Source organism: Coenobita brevimanus, chromosome 64 (genome assembly GCF_032717465.1).
Source record: "Coenobita brevimanus isolate Jiangsu-jjx chromosome 64, ASM3271746v2, whole genome shotgun sequence".
NCBI classification, from domain to species: Eukaryota; Metazoa; Arthropoda; class Malacostraca; order Decapoda; family Coenobitidae; genus Coenobita; species Coenobita brevimanus.
Window position 1 is genome coordinate 3,042,493 of NC_137017.1, and position 17,437 is coordinate 3,059,929.

At 39.6% G+C, this 17,437-nt stretch overlaps 1 protein-coding gene across 1 annotated transcript in view; it reads right to left on the reverse strand.

Moving 5' to 3' along the window:
- The window catches only part of LOC145404616 (uncharacterized), a 291,194-nt gene that overhangs the window by 45,206 nt on the left and 228,551 nt on the right, over positions 1-17,437 (reverse strand). Inside the window, exons 7-11 of the mRNA XM_080276137.1 lie at positions 16,154-16,251; positions 8,667-8,965; positions 7,907-8,195; positions 6,365-6,541; positions 5,665-5,818 (exon numbers count right to left, since the gene is read on the reverse strand). Coding sequence (XP_080132263.1) covers positions 5,665-5,818; positions 6,365-6,541; positions 7,907-8,195; positions 8,667-8,965; positions 16,154-16,251 — 1,017 coding nt within the window. The remainder of the gene's footprint in view (positions 1-5,664; positions 5,819-6,364; positions 6,542-7,906; positions 8,196-8,666; positions 8,966-16,153; positions 16,252-17,437) is intronic.

A 17,437-nucleotide genomic window follows, 5' to 3' on the forward strand; every position in this document is an offset into this window, starting at 1 on the left:
TTGTAGACTGGCTACCAAAACCCCGTGAGTGGAAGCCAGGCCTCTTTCATGATGTAAATGATACCTAGCAAAAGGAAACTAAAAGATCGGGAAGTGGGAGGCATGATCTGGCACCCTCCCTGGATGTGACAGGGACCCCCAATGCCATCTCTCCATCTCCCTCTGCCCCGTTGGATCCTGCCCTCTGTGTCCCCTCCCACCCAAACTACCCCCCATACCCCATCTAGACCATAATGGCTACATGAGGCAGGCATATACTGTACCCTCCTTTTCCTCCTTCCTGATGCCCCCTACACACCTTCCACCTCCCTAATCCCCCTTATGATGTCCCATTCTTGCTAACAACATGGAATGCCTTTTTTTTCATTTTTGACGGTCAACTGTGCAGTAACCATTAGACACATGATAGTGAAATATATATTTGCTGGTGTGTAAAGTCAAGCTCTTCAAATCTGTGAGACCATAATATACTTTGGTGCAATTCTGAATAAAAGGCATTGATAGACTACGTGTGTATGGATGAGAGAATGAGAAGACAAGTGTTGGATGCAAGAGTGTGGAGAGGGTGAGGGAATGGAATCTCAGACCATCACTTAGTGATGGCCAAGGTAAGACTGCAAAGAAAATGGGCAAAGAGACGAAGGGGAAGACAGGAGGAAACAGCTCCTGTGAGAAGAGTGGAGAAGTTGCAAGACAATGAGAAAATGGCAGAGTATAAGAGCACAGTGGAAGAAAGACTGGGAAGGTATGAGTTAGAGCAGATGGAAGGGGTGGAAGATGTATGTAAGATATTCACAGAAGAGATAGGTGCAGCGTGTGAGGTGGTTTGTGGAGTGAGGAGGAGATGCAGTGGTGTGCAAGGGACAGCATGGTGGAATGATGAGGTGAGACGAGCTGTGGAACAAAAGAAAAAGGCATAGAGTGAATGGCTAGCGAGTAGAGGTAGAGGAGAAGATAAGAGAGAGAAGAGAGAGGTATATGTGAGCAGGAGAAGGGAGGTGAAGAGATTGGTGAAGGAGAGTAAGATGAAAGTGGATGAAGAGTTTGGGAGGAATCCGAGTGTGAAATGGAGGGAGAGTAAGAAATTGTTTTGGAAGGAGGTAAAGAAAGTAAGGCAGTGTGAAAGGGGAAATAGTAGGGCAGTGAAAGATAGGAATAACAGATTGCTGGTGGAGAAGAGAGAGAAATTGAGGACATGGAAGGAGCACTTTGAGGATTTGTTGAATGTAAAGAGTGAGAGTAGTGCGAGTATAAGTGGTTGGGGAATGGCTGGGAGAAGAAGAGATGAGAGAAGGGAGGAAGAGATCAGTAGGGCAGAAGCAGTGGAAGCAATGAAGAAGATCAAGATGGGAAAGGCCCCAGGAATTGATGAAGTGTGTGGTGAAATGCTGAAGTATGGGGGTGAGATTGTAGTGGAGTGGATATGGAAGTTGTGTAGATTGGCTAGGGAAGAGGGAAGGGTTCCGGAGGACTGGAAATCAGGTATAATTGTTCCTTTATACAAAGGAAAAAGGGAGAGAGAAGTATGTGGTAACCATAGGGGTATTTGCCTACTTAGTGTGACTGGAAAAACATATGGTAGAGTACTCACTGATAGGGTTAGGCATATAACAGAGGAGCTAGTTGGAGAAGAACAAGGGGGATTTACGAAGAGAAAAGGGTATGTAGATCAGATATTTGTTCAAGGGGGATTTACGAAGAGAAAACGGTATGTAGATCAGATATTTGTTCTAAGATGTTTAGTGGAGAAGTATCTAGAGAAGGGAAAGAAAGTGTATGCTGCCTTCATGGACTTGGAGAAGCTAATGACAGAATAGATAGGCAAGGTATGTGGAAGGTATCAAGAATATATGGAGTCGAGGGGAAATTGGTGAGTGCTGTGAAGTGTATGTATGAAGAAACTGGGGCTACAGTGCGAGTAGATGGTGAGCTGAGTAGGTTCTTTGATCTCAGCGTGGGACTGAAACAGGGTTGTGTGATGTCTCCATGGCTGTTTAATATATACATGGATGGGGTTGTAAAGGAGGTGCAAGGTAGGGCAGTGGATGTGGGGGTGGCTCTAATGAATGAGGGTGAGATGTGGATGATTCCCGTGTTGCTATTTGCTGATGATACAGTATTGTTGAGTGAAGATGAATGGGAGTTGCAAGGTTTGGTGAATGAATTTGGGACAGCATGTAGGAACAGGAATCTGAAAGTTAAAGTAAACAAGAGTAAAGTTATGGTGTTTGAAAGGAATGAAGTCTCAGAATGCACAGTGAGATTGGATGGAGAGTTTCTGTTGAAGAAGTCACTGTAACTGGTCTTGATTAAGTTTTCACATAGGTTCTCAGGGTAAAGTAAAATTGGCATATCTATCTATCAACCTATATTGGAATAGTCATGTCGCCTATGGCACAAGCTTCTATGGCACGATTTTCTATGACACAGCAAAGTGCCAGACCCCCCCAAAACGAACCACACGCATAAAATACCTATGGTGTGGGCAAAGCAGGGTCTGAAATGCGCCTCTTGCCTTGGAACCCCCAACCCTACCCCTTCCACTTAAGCACTATTGTCGTCAGAGTCAGGTATGTACAATGGTCACTACTCATTATATGCTGAACCGGTATTCGATAATTCGCTACAATGATAACAAAAAAGTTACACTGCAAAATCCAATTTATGATGACTTTCCCACTATAACGATATTGCCATCGGAAAATTTCGTACGAAGTGCCAGGCACACACAAGGTGACCATCACTCGTCTCAGGCAAGATTGCAGCCCTGGTGTGCAAAGCATTGTTTTGATTCAGTTGCGCAGGCCCGCCACCCCTTCAATGCCCTGTCTTTTCCACTTGTTCATGTGTGCACCCCTGCTGTTGTCATCTCTCAGCCAAGCATCGTACTACAGTATGCATCACGTAGCACCAGGCCAAAATTATGCAAGGGTGATTATTGTGTTGTTGCAACGATTTACTGTACGTGAGTAACGCTGTCTGTAATGATGTGATAGTGTTTGCTTTGGTCTTGGAGACAATTTGGACCAACACAGGAAGTGATTAGAGTTGGTTGTCATTTTTGTTTGACTGATTGCTTGATTGTGTGCATGTGTAAAGTGGGGAAAAATAGGGAAAAGTGGGCTGAAACGGGGGACTTTGGGTAAACGTCCAGAACCATATTGCATTTTTCGCATAGCTTTAGTTATTTGTATGGAGTGGTTTTATGGCATGGGCTCAGTCCAGAACCAATTAGCCATGCCTTAGGTGACTTGACTGTATATACTGTATGTACAAGGTGCTACCCAAAAGTTCCAGTTATTTGAATATTGCAGGAAATCAAGTTACCTTACCTCCTAGTTCACACTGTCACCTTCGAAATAGTCCCCTTGGGCATGTATACAGAAGTCCCAGTGTTTTTTCCACAAGTCCATGGATCCCTGGAAGGCTTCAGGCATGATGGTCTTTAGCAACTTCTGCGATTCTGTCTGGATCTCCTCAATAGTGTCAAATCGATGCCCCCTTAGTCGTAATTTCAGCTTGGGAAACAGGAAAAAGTCGCAGGGGACAAGGTCAGGTGAATAGGGTGGGTGGGGAATGACTACCATGTCAGTGGAAGCCAGGAACTGCTGGACAACAGATGTGTGAGTGAGGGCATTGTCATGATGCAGGACCCAGTCCTTGTTCTTCCACTGTTCTGGATGTTTGTGGTGGATGTTCTCCCTCAGATGCTGCAATACTTCACAGTAAAACTTTCCACTGACAGATTGACTGGGTGGGATGAATTGAGGCAACCCGAGCCAGAGGGGCGACTGTGCATTTTGCTTATTTGCTTTGACATCTAATTACCAAAATGTAATATATTTTAAACATGTCATGTTTACCACCATTTTAATTGTCTTGGCTAGCACTTTCAAGCAAAACAATAAAATGCATATAAGTATAATTTTACCATTGTATAATTAGCCATGTCAAAGTTTAACAACTAATTACCAAAAATAAGCAAAATGCACAGTAGCTCCTCTGGCTCGAAGCGCCTCAATTCCTTTTAAACTATCCCTTGGATATCGAAGAAAATGATCAACATCAACTTGACATTGCTGAGAACTTGACGTGCTTTTTTCGGCCTTGGTGAATTGGAAGACTTTCACTGCAATGACTGCTGCTCTGTCTCCGAGTCATAACCATAAACCCATGATTCATCACCAGTTATGACCTTGGAGATGAAGGTGGCATCATCTTTGACCTGGTTCTTAAGATTCCTGCAAACTGCAACGCGATGTGCCTTCTGTTCGTCACTCTGCAGTCTTGGCACAAATTTTGCTGCGATGCATCTCATGCCCAACACGTCCGACAAAATGCGTTGCATGCTCCTGTACGACAGTCCAGCAATTTCTCAAACATCATGGACAGTTTGTTTATGATCTGCATGGATGAACATTTCCAACATTTTCTGGTGTTGTTGCCGTTGACGGTTGTCCAAACACAGTCATCATCTTCAACAGACATTCATCCTTCCTTGATAACTGTACCAGAAAAATGTTCTGCTTTGGGACATGGGATTGTCACTAAAGGCTTGCTGAAGCAACCAGTGAGTTTCTGCAGCTGTCTTGTTGATCTTGAAGCAGAACTTGACGCAGGTTCTTTGTTCCATGAGGTCTGCCATTGCAAAACCACCAAACCACCTCCACACCATGTTACAGTTTTAAGCGTAGCTCAACATGTCCACTCACAGACACGGCTGGGGCCACGCTGACACACAAAGGGTGCTGCTGACTCCTCCTAGTGGCAAAAGGCAAAACTGCAAACGGTCGGCTCCCTCCGTTTAACCCCTTACCTGCGGGCCATCACTGCCGTGACGTTTGTTACAGTACATAAGTACCGTACCAGGGGGCGTCACTTCTGTGATCCAGGGATTTTTAAAATCGTCCAGGTTTTCAAGTGCGGTCTTGAATCATCGATCAGTACTGCCAGTGTGTAGCTATAGGCAGCGCTGCTAATACCGCTATTACACGCATCCAGTGTTACCAATTTAGCCATTTTTCTGTGTTTGCCTCGCCTCCCTACCTCCCCTCCCTTACTCCCTCCCCCACCCAGCTACAGCCTGGCCATGCAAAGCAATTCCTGGCCATTTTTTTCCATTTGCTTTTTCCATTGAAATGTGCCCTATGCCCTATTCTCATACTAAAAAAAAAAAAAAAAAAAGGGAAAAGGCTAAATGATACTGCCATAGGCCATGAAGTAGCTAATTTATCACCTGGCAACACCCCATGTCCACTTGGTCACTAATATTCCCTGTTCATTACCCACTGGAATGTCCCTTATGACCTATTCTCATACTAAAAAATATATATATAAAAAAAAAGGGAGAAGGCTAAGCGATACTTCCATTGACCTGGAAGTAGCTAATTTATCATGCATTGTCTAGATTTCCTGCTATCCGCACAGGAGGGACACGGCGCTGTCCAGCCATCCCTGCGGGTAAGGGGTTAAATTACTGGAACTTTTGGGTAGCACCTTGTATATATATATATATTCTGCATATATTGAAGGAAGCTGCGATACTGCTAGGGACAGTGGCAGCATGGACAGATGTCAATGGGTAAACATGACTAACACATGCAAATACAATGCATAAACCATTTAAAAAATGAAGCATAACAAAATACCCTGAATTCAGCTTACCAGTATATCTGATTTTCAGGGATGGTCCTGAAGAAGTATGGGTATTTGGTGTAGTTATTGAAGATGGCACCTTCAGCACTGTAAGACATCACTACTGTATTAAATGTTGCTGCAACTCCAGCAATTGGTTCTACAGTGTCAGAGCAAGCTGGTCCTGTAAAAATAATGCAATGAGTTTAAAGTTTTCCTATTATTCCACTGCATCTATTTTACATTTAGGGTATGTCTATCATCTTCCTCCCTAATGCACATTAATGACATCCATCTTCTAGCAGAGATACATATCAAGTCTCTTTCAGTGTAGGAGGGTTAGCCACTATACTCCACAAGATGTAATTAACTAAAATTAGTTTAAGTAATCAGAAATATGTCCCTTTACCAATATCCTTCCTTATTCATATACTGTACTGTTCACCCTCACTTAACATCTGGGTTGTATGCAGGAAAACTGCAATTTTAAATGAAAATAACTTTAAGTGACAGATACCTTTGGTTCATGACTGATGAGTCATATTAGTAAAATACACTGATTTGTTTTACTTTAAAATATCTTTATACTGATTCACAAGCAACTACTGGTGAAGATATGATTTAAAGTCATCCACAACTTCATAATGAAACAACCTTAAATGAAGATTAACGGTAGTAACGAATAAACCATAACTGTGCATGCTAAAGCTTACATGTACAGTATACTGACCTAGAATGCCAATCATCTGCTCAAACTCATTCTCACTGGATTCTTTGCGAACATGATGCATGAAGGCGGTCAAAACATGTTCTCGCTGACACCCACCATTGAGGAAGATCACCTCCATTTTGTAATCTTGCAGAATCTCAGGGTTCTGATTGATCCTCTGGTATGCAAACCTTGTTACTGCAAATAAAATGGTGCTTATTACCATTCTGCTACTCCTCTTTTATGTTCCTCCCAATATATCTTTCATTAATACAATCACATGATCAGACAAAGCTCTCACCTCTCCCAAGCTTTGTCACTAACACAACTAACAATCCTTCCCTTTGAGCACACATCCAATCATGCTTATTTCGACAGTTCATTTCTCTCTCTCTCTTTTTTTTTCTCTCTCTCTATTTAAATACTCCGTAGTATCCGATATATGAATGATATAAGTGTGGCTTTCTTTTGTTACATATGTCCTAATCATCTAGCTTTACTTTCCCAAAGTACATTGAAACCACCTATTACAGTACACTGGATACAAAATGTACTGTGCTGGAGGGGTTCTATTATATTCTCAATGATTTATATAACTCATGATGTTCAGAGGTAATTTATTTGTTATCACCTGAATATATGTTTGCAAACAGTACTGACTGGGAAATGTCAAGCAACTAATACATATACAGTATATACCATCCTTCAGAAACCTAATGCATCAACATGGGGTTTTTGCAGTGGTCATCTTCCGTAGTGTAAGACTGTCTCACATGAAGTGTGTAGTGAGCAAAGATACTCTTCTGACTCAGTGTACAAAGTTTAAAGGACCTGCTTGAAGTCTTCCATTCAGATCTTCCACCACACATACTCTATATCTCTGTGGCATGTGTATACCCAGAATATACCATGATCTACCCATATTTTGCATATGCAATACTGTATTCAGAGCAATTATCACCACCTCAAACTTGAACTAGACACAGATACACAGTGAGTTAATATCTTAAAAATTATTCTTTCCTTTCTGCCATTCATCATTCATTAACAAACCAACCCCTTTCTTTATTCAGTTCATAAGCACTCACATCTCACCTTATGCATGTCTCACCTCATTCATTCATTCACCATTCCCTCTACCTTGTCCAAAAAAACACAGTCATATCATACCTTCCTTCTCTGAATACCTTCATTACCTCTATTTTATTACACCCCTTAAAACACTTCCAACTGGATTTCATGTGCATTAAGTGTATGATAAAACTAGCTGTGATGAGGAAGTGCAGCCTCACTTCCCTTTTCAGTCTCTTTTAAATCCTTACTCTGCATATTCATTACATGCTATCATTCCAATCTTTTTTCATCTAAAGATGGCACAGAGTAGGATTTACTAACACGGGAAGAGAAAGTGTAAAAAGGGGAGAACTATCAACAGCATACTCAGTGAAATGGACCTCAAATTCATTTATACATCATTCAACCTCCTGAATCCTGTCACTACCTTTCATATTTACAATACAGTTGATGATAAGGGTAGTTCATAAGGAAAGGATAACAACTTACCATTGACAAGGGATTTGCTAGAGAAGCCCACACTGCTTTCATTACTCATGGGAAATATTCCACCAATCCAAAGAACAGTTTTGGCATCATGCTTCCCTGGCAGCCACTCATACCAAGCAGCCATACCCTTTTCCTTGAGCCAAGTACAGGCAATTTCATCCACCAAACTGCTGTCTGAAGGAACATGGAGAGCTGTGGTGTTGCTGTAAGAACAATTGGTTGTCCTTGCTGTGTACCTTCTGATTAGTTCTTCATACTGGTTCTCGCTAAGGAAAAACCTTCGTACTGCCTGTGAGGAAAGGAAATGGTTCAACACTGAGCATTATAAAAGAATCAAAACTGCTTTTGTTACTGTGGTCCCAACCTCATCTAAATGTGGACCAGTTGCACTGTGGGCTGAAGTTGCCCTTCTCCTGTAGTTCATCCTCTTCCTTTAGGAGGACAGCCTTAGTTTTCTAAAATTAACGCTGACCAATGACAATACAAATTAAATTCTTATCTCTCTGTTGTTTTTATTCTACATAAATATAAAGAAAAGTATTTTTCATGACATGGCATTCCACAAAAACTGTATTACTGAAAGTGATCATTGATACAAGCTGGGTGTAAGATGTATTATAAATAACAAAACTTCTAAATCAAAATACAGTTAAATCACATGGATAATGTAGTTACTCTTCTCATTTCTTTGCTGATAACTCAATACCCAGCATTAGTTACAACTTCACAAGACATAAAGGTGACTGACAAATGATTTTACCTCAGCAGCCAACTTGGCTGAACGGAGAAGATCTGACCACATGTATTTTTTAAGTTGATGAAGCTCGTAGTTACAGAGGTAGGGATTGTGACTGTAGGAACTCAAGCAAGAAGTAAAGGAAACAGGCATATATGTGTCCATGTTGGAAAGGGCATTAGGCCACCAGTCAAAAAAGACAACAGGTTTGTCCTTCCGAAAGCTGCAGAAGAGTTGTGGGTTCAGATGAGGCCCAATCCAGGCTACTCGCACTAGCAGATTGGCATCCTTCACCTGCTTCACCAGGAACTCATTGTATTTGCCTGAGGAAAATATACAACACTACAATGTGGCTGCAACATTACCTGGTTACTGCTTTTGGTAAAACTGTCTTGTTATGATGCTGACATGACACTACTTTTAACCAGGTGCAACATGAATACTGTACCAAATCAGTGATCATTTTCCGAATTGGCATCTTTAATTCGAAAAAATTATAATTTTAATCACTGTATAGGTTCATACACACCTAATTATCTGAAATCCAGTCAAAATCTTGTGTTTAATTTAACTGTTGATGTGGTTGAAAAGATTAGGAGAAATACACTGAGGTGGTTTGGACATGTGGAGAGAATGGAGAATGAAAGACTGACTAAGAGGGTGTATGTAGGTGAGGTGGAGGGAGGGAGAGGGAGGGGTAGACCGAGGATGAGGTGGAGGGATGGAGTTGAGAGGTATATGAGGGAGGGGGGGGTGAGTTGGGGGGAGGGGAGTCAAATGGTGGGTGACAGAGTGACTTGGAGGCGTTTTGTCTGCGGCCACCCTTTGCGGGATTAGGGCGTCGGGCTATAGATAGATAGATAGATAGATAGATAGATAAAATATCAGGATTCAGAATGAAAACACCTAAAGTTAACAGAAGCGTTTCGCCTTTAGCTTAACAATTCACCTTGACAAACTTGTTGTTTGTTTAATATTGAATTAACATGCAACTACATTTATCTGCACCGTAAATCAATATTTATGCAAAACAGAAGTCTGTCAAAGTGTGTTGGCAATCTAAAGGGGAAATATCTGTACCAGCTAACCTTAGCAGGTTCTCGCTCTGAATCCTGATTTATTATTACAGTAAAAGATAATTAAAGCAATTATTTTTTTTTACCATTTCAGATAATTATATGTGTATGAACTTATATGGTGATAAAAATTACAATATTTTCTTATTAAAAGTGCCTATTCAGTGCCAATTTGGTATTTTGTAGCACCGGTATTAACTGGTGTAGGAAAGTACCCCTCAAGGATTGCTAATGAGGCCACATTCTCTCCCTCAATACTCCCACCCAGCACACACACACACACACACAGCAACAACATAATCATGATGGATGACTTCAACTGTAATAAGGTAAGATGGGAGGAGTGGGACTCAGGAAGTAGTGAAGATTCATGGGGCAGTACAGTATACTATTAAATGTACCAATGGATAATGTAATGACTCAGTGGGTCAAAGAAGATTTAGAGGGGATGACATACCAGCAAGACTAGATTTAATTCTAACCAAAGAACCTGATGCAATAGAATCTCTGAAATATCTGTGTCCAATGGGAAAAAGTGATCATGTAGTGACAGAGTTCCAAACGATGGAAGGAAATGGGGAGACAAGAGATAAGCTATACAGGCATGGAAGATACAACTCTGGGAAAGCAAACTTTACAGGATTGAGAAAATTTTTCGAAGCAGACTGGTGAGAAATCTGGGAAACAAGAGAGATACAGAAGTGGGATATCTTTCTAGGCTTCTATAATATGGGTGTGTAAAAGTATGTGCCAAAAGTTAGTGGGAAAGAGATGTGGAGAAATGACTGGTTCGACAAAATGTATATGATGGGAAAAAAAAAAAAAAAAAAAAGGGATAAGGCATGCAAAAAATGGAGAAAGAGAAGTAATGAAAGAACAAAGGAAGAATATAAAAGAACTAGAAATGAATAAACAAGAATATGTAAACTGGAAGAAAGAACTTCAAAAAGGGTATTGTTGACAAATGTAGGGAAGAACCTAAATTGTTTTACAGGTTTATTAATGGTAAACTGAAACAAAAGGAAAGAATCAATAAGCTGATACTAGAAGGAAATGTCTATAAAGATGCAGTTATGCAAGCTGAAATAATGAACAAATGCTTCCAATCAGTCTTCACTAGAGAAACTGATTTTGTGGAGGAGGGAGTGACTTGCTATGTAGTGTTAAGAGATGTAAAAGTTGAAGTGCCAGAAGTATACAAATCACTGGACTCTCAAGATGTGAGGAAGGCCCCAGGACCACATGGGATCTCTAATTGGATACTAAAGGAATGGAGAAAACAACTGGCAAATAAGACAGGTTTAATTGTGTGTTCTCTGGAAGAAGGGGAAAGTGTCTCAGAAATGGAAGAAGGCCAATGTGGTACCAATTCATAAGGGAGGACAAGGAAGAACCCCTGAATTAGAGACTAGTGTCCCAGACCACCATGGTTGCAAAACTGTGCAAGAGAATCCTGAATGATAGATGGATAAAATATCTGGGGGAGATGGACATTTTGGCTGAAAGTCAGTGTGGATTCAGAAGTGGAAGGTTGTGTGTTTCCAAACTGTTGAGCTTCTATTCAAGGGAGATAGACATGCTACACTGGAGAGAGAAAGAGAGAGTTGGGTGGATTGTGTGTATTCAAATTTGGAGAAAGCCTTTAACAAGATACCCTGCAAGTAACTAACGTGGAAATAGGAACACACAGGAGGATTGAAGGGGAACCTTTTGGAGTAGATGAGAGACTTTTTTGAGAGACAGACAAATGAGGACAGTAATAAAAGTCAGGATGTCTGGATAGAGGGAAGTATAGTAAATCACAACTGGATAAATACACACACACACACACACACACACACACACACACACACACACACACACACATCGGCGCTCTGTACCAGGCCAACACGGCCAGTGGCATTATCTAAATTAGTGTCTTTGAATGAGTCAAGCTCTGTACCTGGTTAGACTAAATGATTTTTCATTATTAAAAGGAAAAGAAATAATAAGTTTAAATAAGACTGGTTCAAACTGAACAAAGAACCACGATGCGCTGAGTCAGCTGGGTTTGTTTAGACTACAGCAACATGGGGAAAGTGTACATACTCTGTAAGTACATACGCTGTTCATTTAGTATTACAAAATGGATACATACTTCAGTAAAACAAATTTGGAAAAGAAAAGGGATAAAAGTAAAAAGCAAAATGATGATTTCTACCAAGAACTGGTTGAAGTGGAGACTCACAATAGACTGGTTGAACATGTACGCGAACTAGAAATGGCTTTCAAAAATGAAATTGATGAAATAAAGAAGCAAATGCACTTGCAAAAGGAAGAGATAGAAAAACTAGGAAGGGAGGCCAATAAGAAAGACACAACCATCAGTGAACTAACAGTGGAATTGAGTATGCTTAGGAAGAAAGTGAGTGAAATGGCAAGTACAGTAGTCAATCACGAGAGTGTTATGGAAGAGTTCAAAAATAACACAGAGACAATTAGGCAACCAAACATTCTTATGGACCAGAGCAGTGATATTGAGGAGAAGATAACACAGGTGAATGAAGCTGTGCAAAGCTACAAAAATGATGTAGAAACCATGTATGCTGAAATAGTGAAAGTAAAGAAAGACTTAGAAACAAGGGTGGAGGAAAAAAGCATTAAAAAGGAAGTGAAAAGAATAATCCAAAACAATCCAAAGTTAGTCAAAGATTCAGTAGAGATAAATAAATCAATAGTAATCACTGGTATAGAAGAGGACGAGGTTAAAAACAAGATCACTAGAGACAAAAAGGAGATGGCAAATGTAATGAGCTTACTGAAAGAAGTATCAGAGAAAATCTGTAGTAAAGACCTAGAGGAACACAAAAGGTTAGGGAAATACGAGAAAGGCAAGACAAGACCTCTAAAGGTGACTTTCCAGAGTGTAAACACTGTGGAAGAGATACTAAAAAATGTAAAGAATCTTATGGAAAAAGAGGAGTTCAAAAATGTATGGATAAAAAGATGCCTAACACAAGAGGAACTGGAATTACTGAAAGAGAAAAGGGAGGAAGCAAAAACAAAAAATGAGGGAAGATCAGAAGAGGACAAGAAGAAATTTTTTTTACAAAGTAATAGGATTGCAGGTACGAAAGTGGTACACAAACAGGATGGAAGAAAAAGGAGGAAGGTAGCAGAACCATGTCATGACAAGTATATAAACAAGAAGATAAAGTTGATGTACTCAAATGTGGATGGAATGGTATCTAAATTACTAGAGATGAATGATTATGTCAGAGAAAATGAACCACAAATAATATGCCTAACTGAGACAAAATTAACACCAAGGATATCCAATGACATACTAAACTTAGAGGAATACAATATATGGAGAAGAGACAGAAATTTAAAAAAAGGAGGAGGAATTATAATATTAACTAAGAAAAATCTAAAAGTCAAGGAAATAAACCTAGATATACCATCACAAGTAGAACTGATTGCAGTAGAGATCAACACATCTGAAGGTAAAGTAACTGTAGCCAATTTGTACATGCCACCCAGATCAAACACATGGGAAAGAGATGAATATGAGGACCTGGCAGAGAGTACAATTCAGAGTTTAAGATCATTACTACATAAAATGGAAGAGAAATCAGAAAGAATTATACTAACTGGGGATTTCAATACAAATATAAATTGGAATACTCTAGATATAATTAGCCAAGAAAGCTGTTGGGACCAAAAACTCCTGGATCTCGTACAAGAGTTTTTCTTAACGCAACATGTGAGGGAAACCACCAGAAAAAGAGGACTTGATGTACCTTCAGTGCTAGATCTAATATTTACTAGGCAAGAAAATGACGTTCACAGTTTAACAAATCACCCTCCACTCGGCAAAAGCGATCATGCAGTACTAAATTATAACTTCAGGATAGCATATGACATAGTAAACAGCAATGACAGTTACAAAAAGAGCCCAAACTATAAAAAGGGAAATTATCAAGACCTAAAGAAGTATTTCTTAGAAGTTGATTGGGAAAATGAGCTTAGAGGACAAGATTTAAATGCTGTATATAAAAAATTTTGTGAATTTTATGAAATAGGAGTCCAGAAGTACATCCCACAGCACAAAGAAGCAGATAAGAAAATACAGAAATGGTTCAATACAGAATGTAAAAAATCAAAAGAAAGAAGAGATTTGTTGTGGAATAGATACAGAAGACACAATAGTGAAAGGGCGTATAATAATTATAAACAGGCAAGAAACGACTATACAAGAATAAGGAGGGAAGCCCAAAAACAGTTTGAGGAGGATATAATAAATAAAAGTAGTGATCAACCAAAGCTGTTTTACAGCTATATCAGAAGCAAAACTAAAGTAAAAGATATAATACAATCCATTACGGACGAGGGAATCACTTATACACAAGAGAAAGATATTTGTGAAGCACTAAATAAGAATTTCCAATTAGTTTTTACAGAAGAAAAAAATTTTGAGAGGGACTATGTGGAACACGCATGTCCACACATACTACAAGATATACAAATAGCAGAAAAAGTAATACAGGAGGAGTTAAGTAGATTAGACAGAGGAAAAGCAAGTGGTCCTGATGAAATTTCATGTTGGGTATTACGAGAATGTGCAAAGGAGTTAAGTAAACCATTATTTTTAATTTTCAAGAAATCCTTGAGTCAAGGGAACCTACCTGATATTTGGAAAAAAGCAAATATAGTCCCCTTATTCAAGAAAGGAAATAGACAAAGTCCTCTCAACTACCGACCAGTATCACTGACCAGTGTTGTAAGCAAGGTATTAGAAAAACTTATAAGAAAAGCTTGGGTAAATCATCTAGAAGAACACAGTATGATAACAGAAAGACGGTTTGGTTTCAGAAAAGGAAAATCATGTGTTACTAATCTGAGCTACTATGACAGAGTAACAAACACAATACAGGAAAGGGAAGGATGGGTGGACAGTATCTATTTAGATTTCAAGAAAGCTTTTGACACAGTACCACACCAAAGACTTTTATGGAAACTGTACCATCAAGGAGGAATTCGAGGCAAACTGTTTTGTTGGATGCAAGACTTTCTCATAAAAAGAGAAATGAGGACAGTACTAAGAGGAAACTACTCATCATGGAAAGAAGTGACTAGTGGAGTACCACAGGGTTCGGTGCTGGCACCAATCATGTTTTTAGTGTATATAAATGATATAAACAGTAACACTGGAAATGAGAGCTATCTGAATATGTTTGCAGATGATGCAAAAATACAAAGGAGAATTACTAGCACAGACTCTTGTAGGGAGCTACAAGAAGAATTAAATAAACTTCATGAATGGAGTAGTACATGGCAAATGGAATTCAATGTGGACAAGTGTCATGTAATCAAGTTTGGTAAAAGTGGAAAAAGACCTGATTGGGATTATAAGTTAGGAAATAAAACCCTATACACATCAGAAAGAGAGAAAGACCTAGGTGTGATTATCAATAACAGACTATCTCCGGCTGACCACATCAGCGAGAAGGTACAGAACATGTATACACTGCTTGCAAATATGAGAATAGCATTCACATACATAAATGAAGACATGCTAAGAAGGATAATAACATCATTCATCAGACCAACCCTGGAGTATGCATCAGTAGTCTGGAGTCCTCATCTCAAAAAACACATAGACAAGATTGAAAAAGTTCAAAGGGCCGCTACAAGATGGATACCAAGCTTAAGGGATCTAAGCTACGAAGAAAGACTAAATAAACTGAATCTACCAACACTACAGGAGAGAAGGAAAAGAGGTGACATGATAATGCTATATAAATGCATATCAGGGAAGGAGAAAATAGACATAAATGATTACTTAACATATGGGGAAGCATCAGCAAGAGGACACTGCAAAAAACTGCATAAGAAGAGAGGTGATAGAGACGTAAGGAAATTCAGTTTCCCAAACAGAGCAACTGATCAATGGAATGCACTACCAAATGAAATAGTATGTGCCAAAACAATTCACAAATTTAAGGATATGTACGATAAATATGGTTTTAGACACAGGACAGTACGAGCTTGACTCATTCCTGTAAAGATACAATTAGGTAAGAACAGTTAGGTAAGAACACACACACACACACACACACACACACACACACACACACACACACACACCTCAGTTTTAAGCAGTGCTGTCTTGCAAATGGCTGATCTTTACAGTACGTCAAATGGATGAATCATGACCATTAAAATAGTTAAAAGATGAAGTTATATGAGAGGAAGTATGAGAAGAGCTGAAGAATATGAATCTTAAATGGTAACTAACCAGCACCAACTACACTAATGAGTAATATCAAGTATAAATTTTCATTTGATACAGATTACAGTGTCAGAATCTAACAACAGTACTAAGTTCTGGGATAATTCAATAAATGGCAGATACTGTCTAGGATAAGTAAACGAGATGAGGAAGGAACTTACTGTGATTGCCTACAAAAAGTGTGGCACAATGGCTGTTGTTGCGGCAGAGCAATGGAGTATAAATTCCCTCACTACAATAGGACTCCTGGCAGTAGTACCTGTAACATTCACCAATGACAGAATAAAGAAAGAGAAATAAAACTGCAATAAGAGGATTAACTTACAGTGGTACTAAAAACATATTTAAATACTATACGATATTGCAATTACATGTTAACCAATTCATTCAGAGATTGCAATTCAAAGTTTATACTGCATTAAACAGATGATTTTATTCATATTACAAGAAACTTCTTTCAGTGAAGGGGCTATGACCCAAAACGTATGCTGATTCAGCATTAAAATATAACTGATCCCATATGTTATACACATAATTATCCGATTTCAAGACCACAAAGATTCATCTTCTTAAACACCGTTGTAATGGGATCTATAAATGCCCACGTTGCCCAGAGGCAAAGAGGGAATCCACTATTTGGCTCAGTGGTAACATGCATGTGTTCAGAGCGCAGGGGCCTAAGTTCGAATCCTGGCCAAGACGGTGTGATTAATTTGTTAAGTTTCATTTCAGTTATTACATTGGTTGGCAGCAGTGTGGGATGTGAGGTGAGGCTTGGTTGGCAATTTGATGTTGTTCCTTAGTCAGCTGGTAGCATCCTTGCCTTACATCCCGGGGATGAGCTGTTTGGTGTGGTCCACAGCCTCCCCAATGGTGGTCTCCAATGCTATGCTACCGTGTATTGGAAACTCATCAAATTAATCACCAAGGGTAGAAAAGAGGAGTGTAATAGGGTCTATAAATGCCTGCACTGCCTGTGGCCAAAGTGGGGATCCTCTGTTTGACTCAGTGGTAACGTGCGTGCACTTGGGTTATGTGGTCTAGGGATTGAATCCCGGCCAGAACAGTGTGATCAATTTGTCAAGTAAAATTTCACTTATTACATGTAAAGTAAGTTATTCTGATTAATAAAAAACACTTCCATCAGATCTTTTATCAGTCTCTGATTCTAGTTTTAAGAAAGAACCTGTGCAGGCATGTGGGAAGTCTTGAACCAATGCTTAACCCCTGTAGTGTAATCATCATCATCATCATCATCCGGACCTCCTTTCCCACCCTAGGGCAGGGTGAAAAGTTGCAATGTCCAGACAGCCTAAATCTGCCCAATCAAATGGGCCACGCTTCCATTCACTCATCAAGCCCTCGGAATCCCAGCCCTATTGGATACACCAAACACATTCACCACGTTGTGTAGCTTCCTATAAACGTATCTGATAAAGTCAATC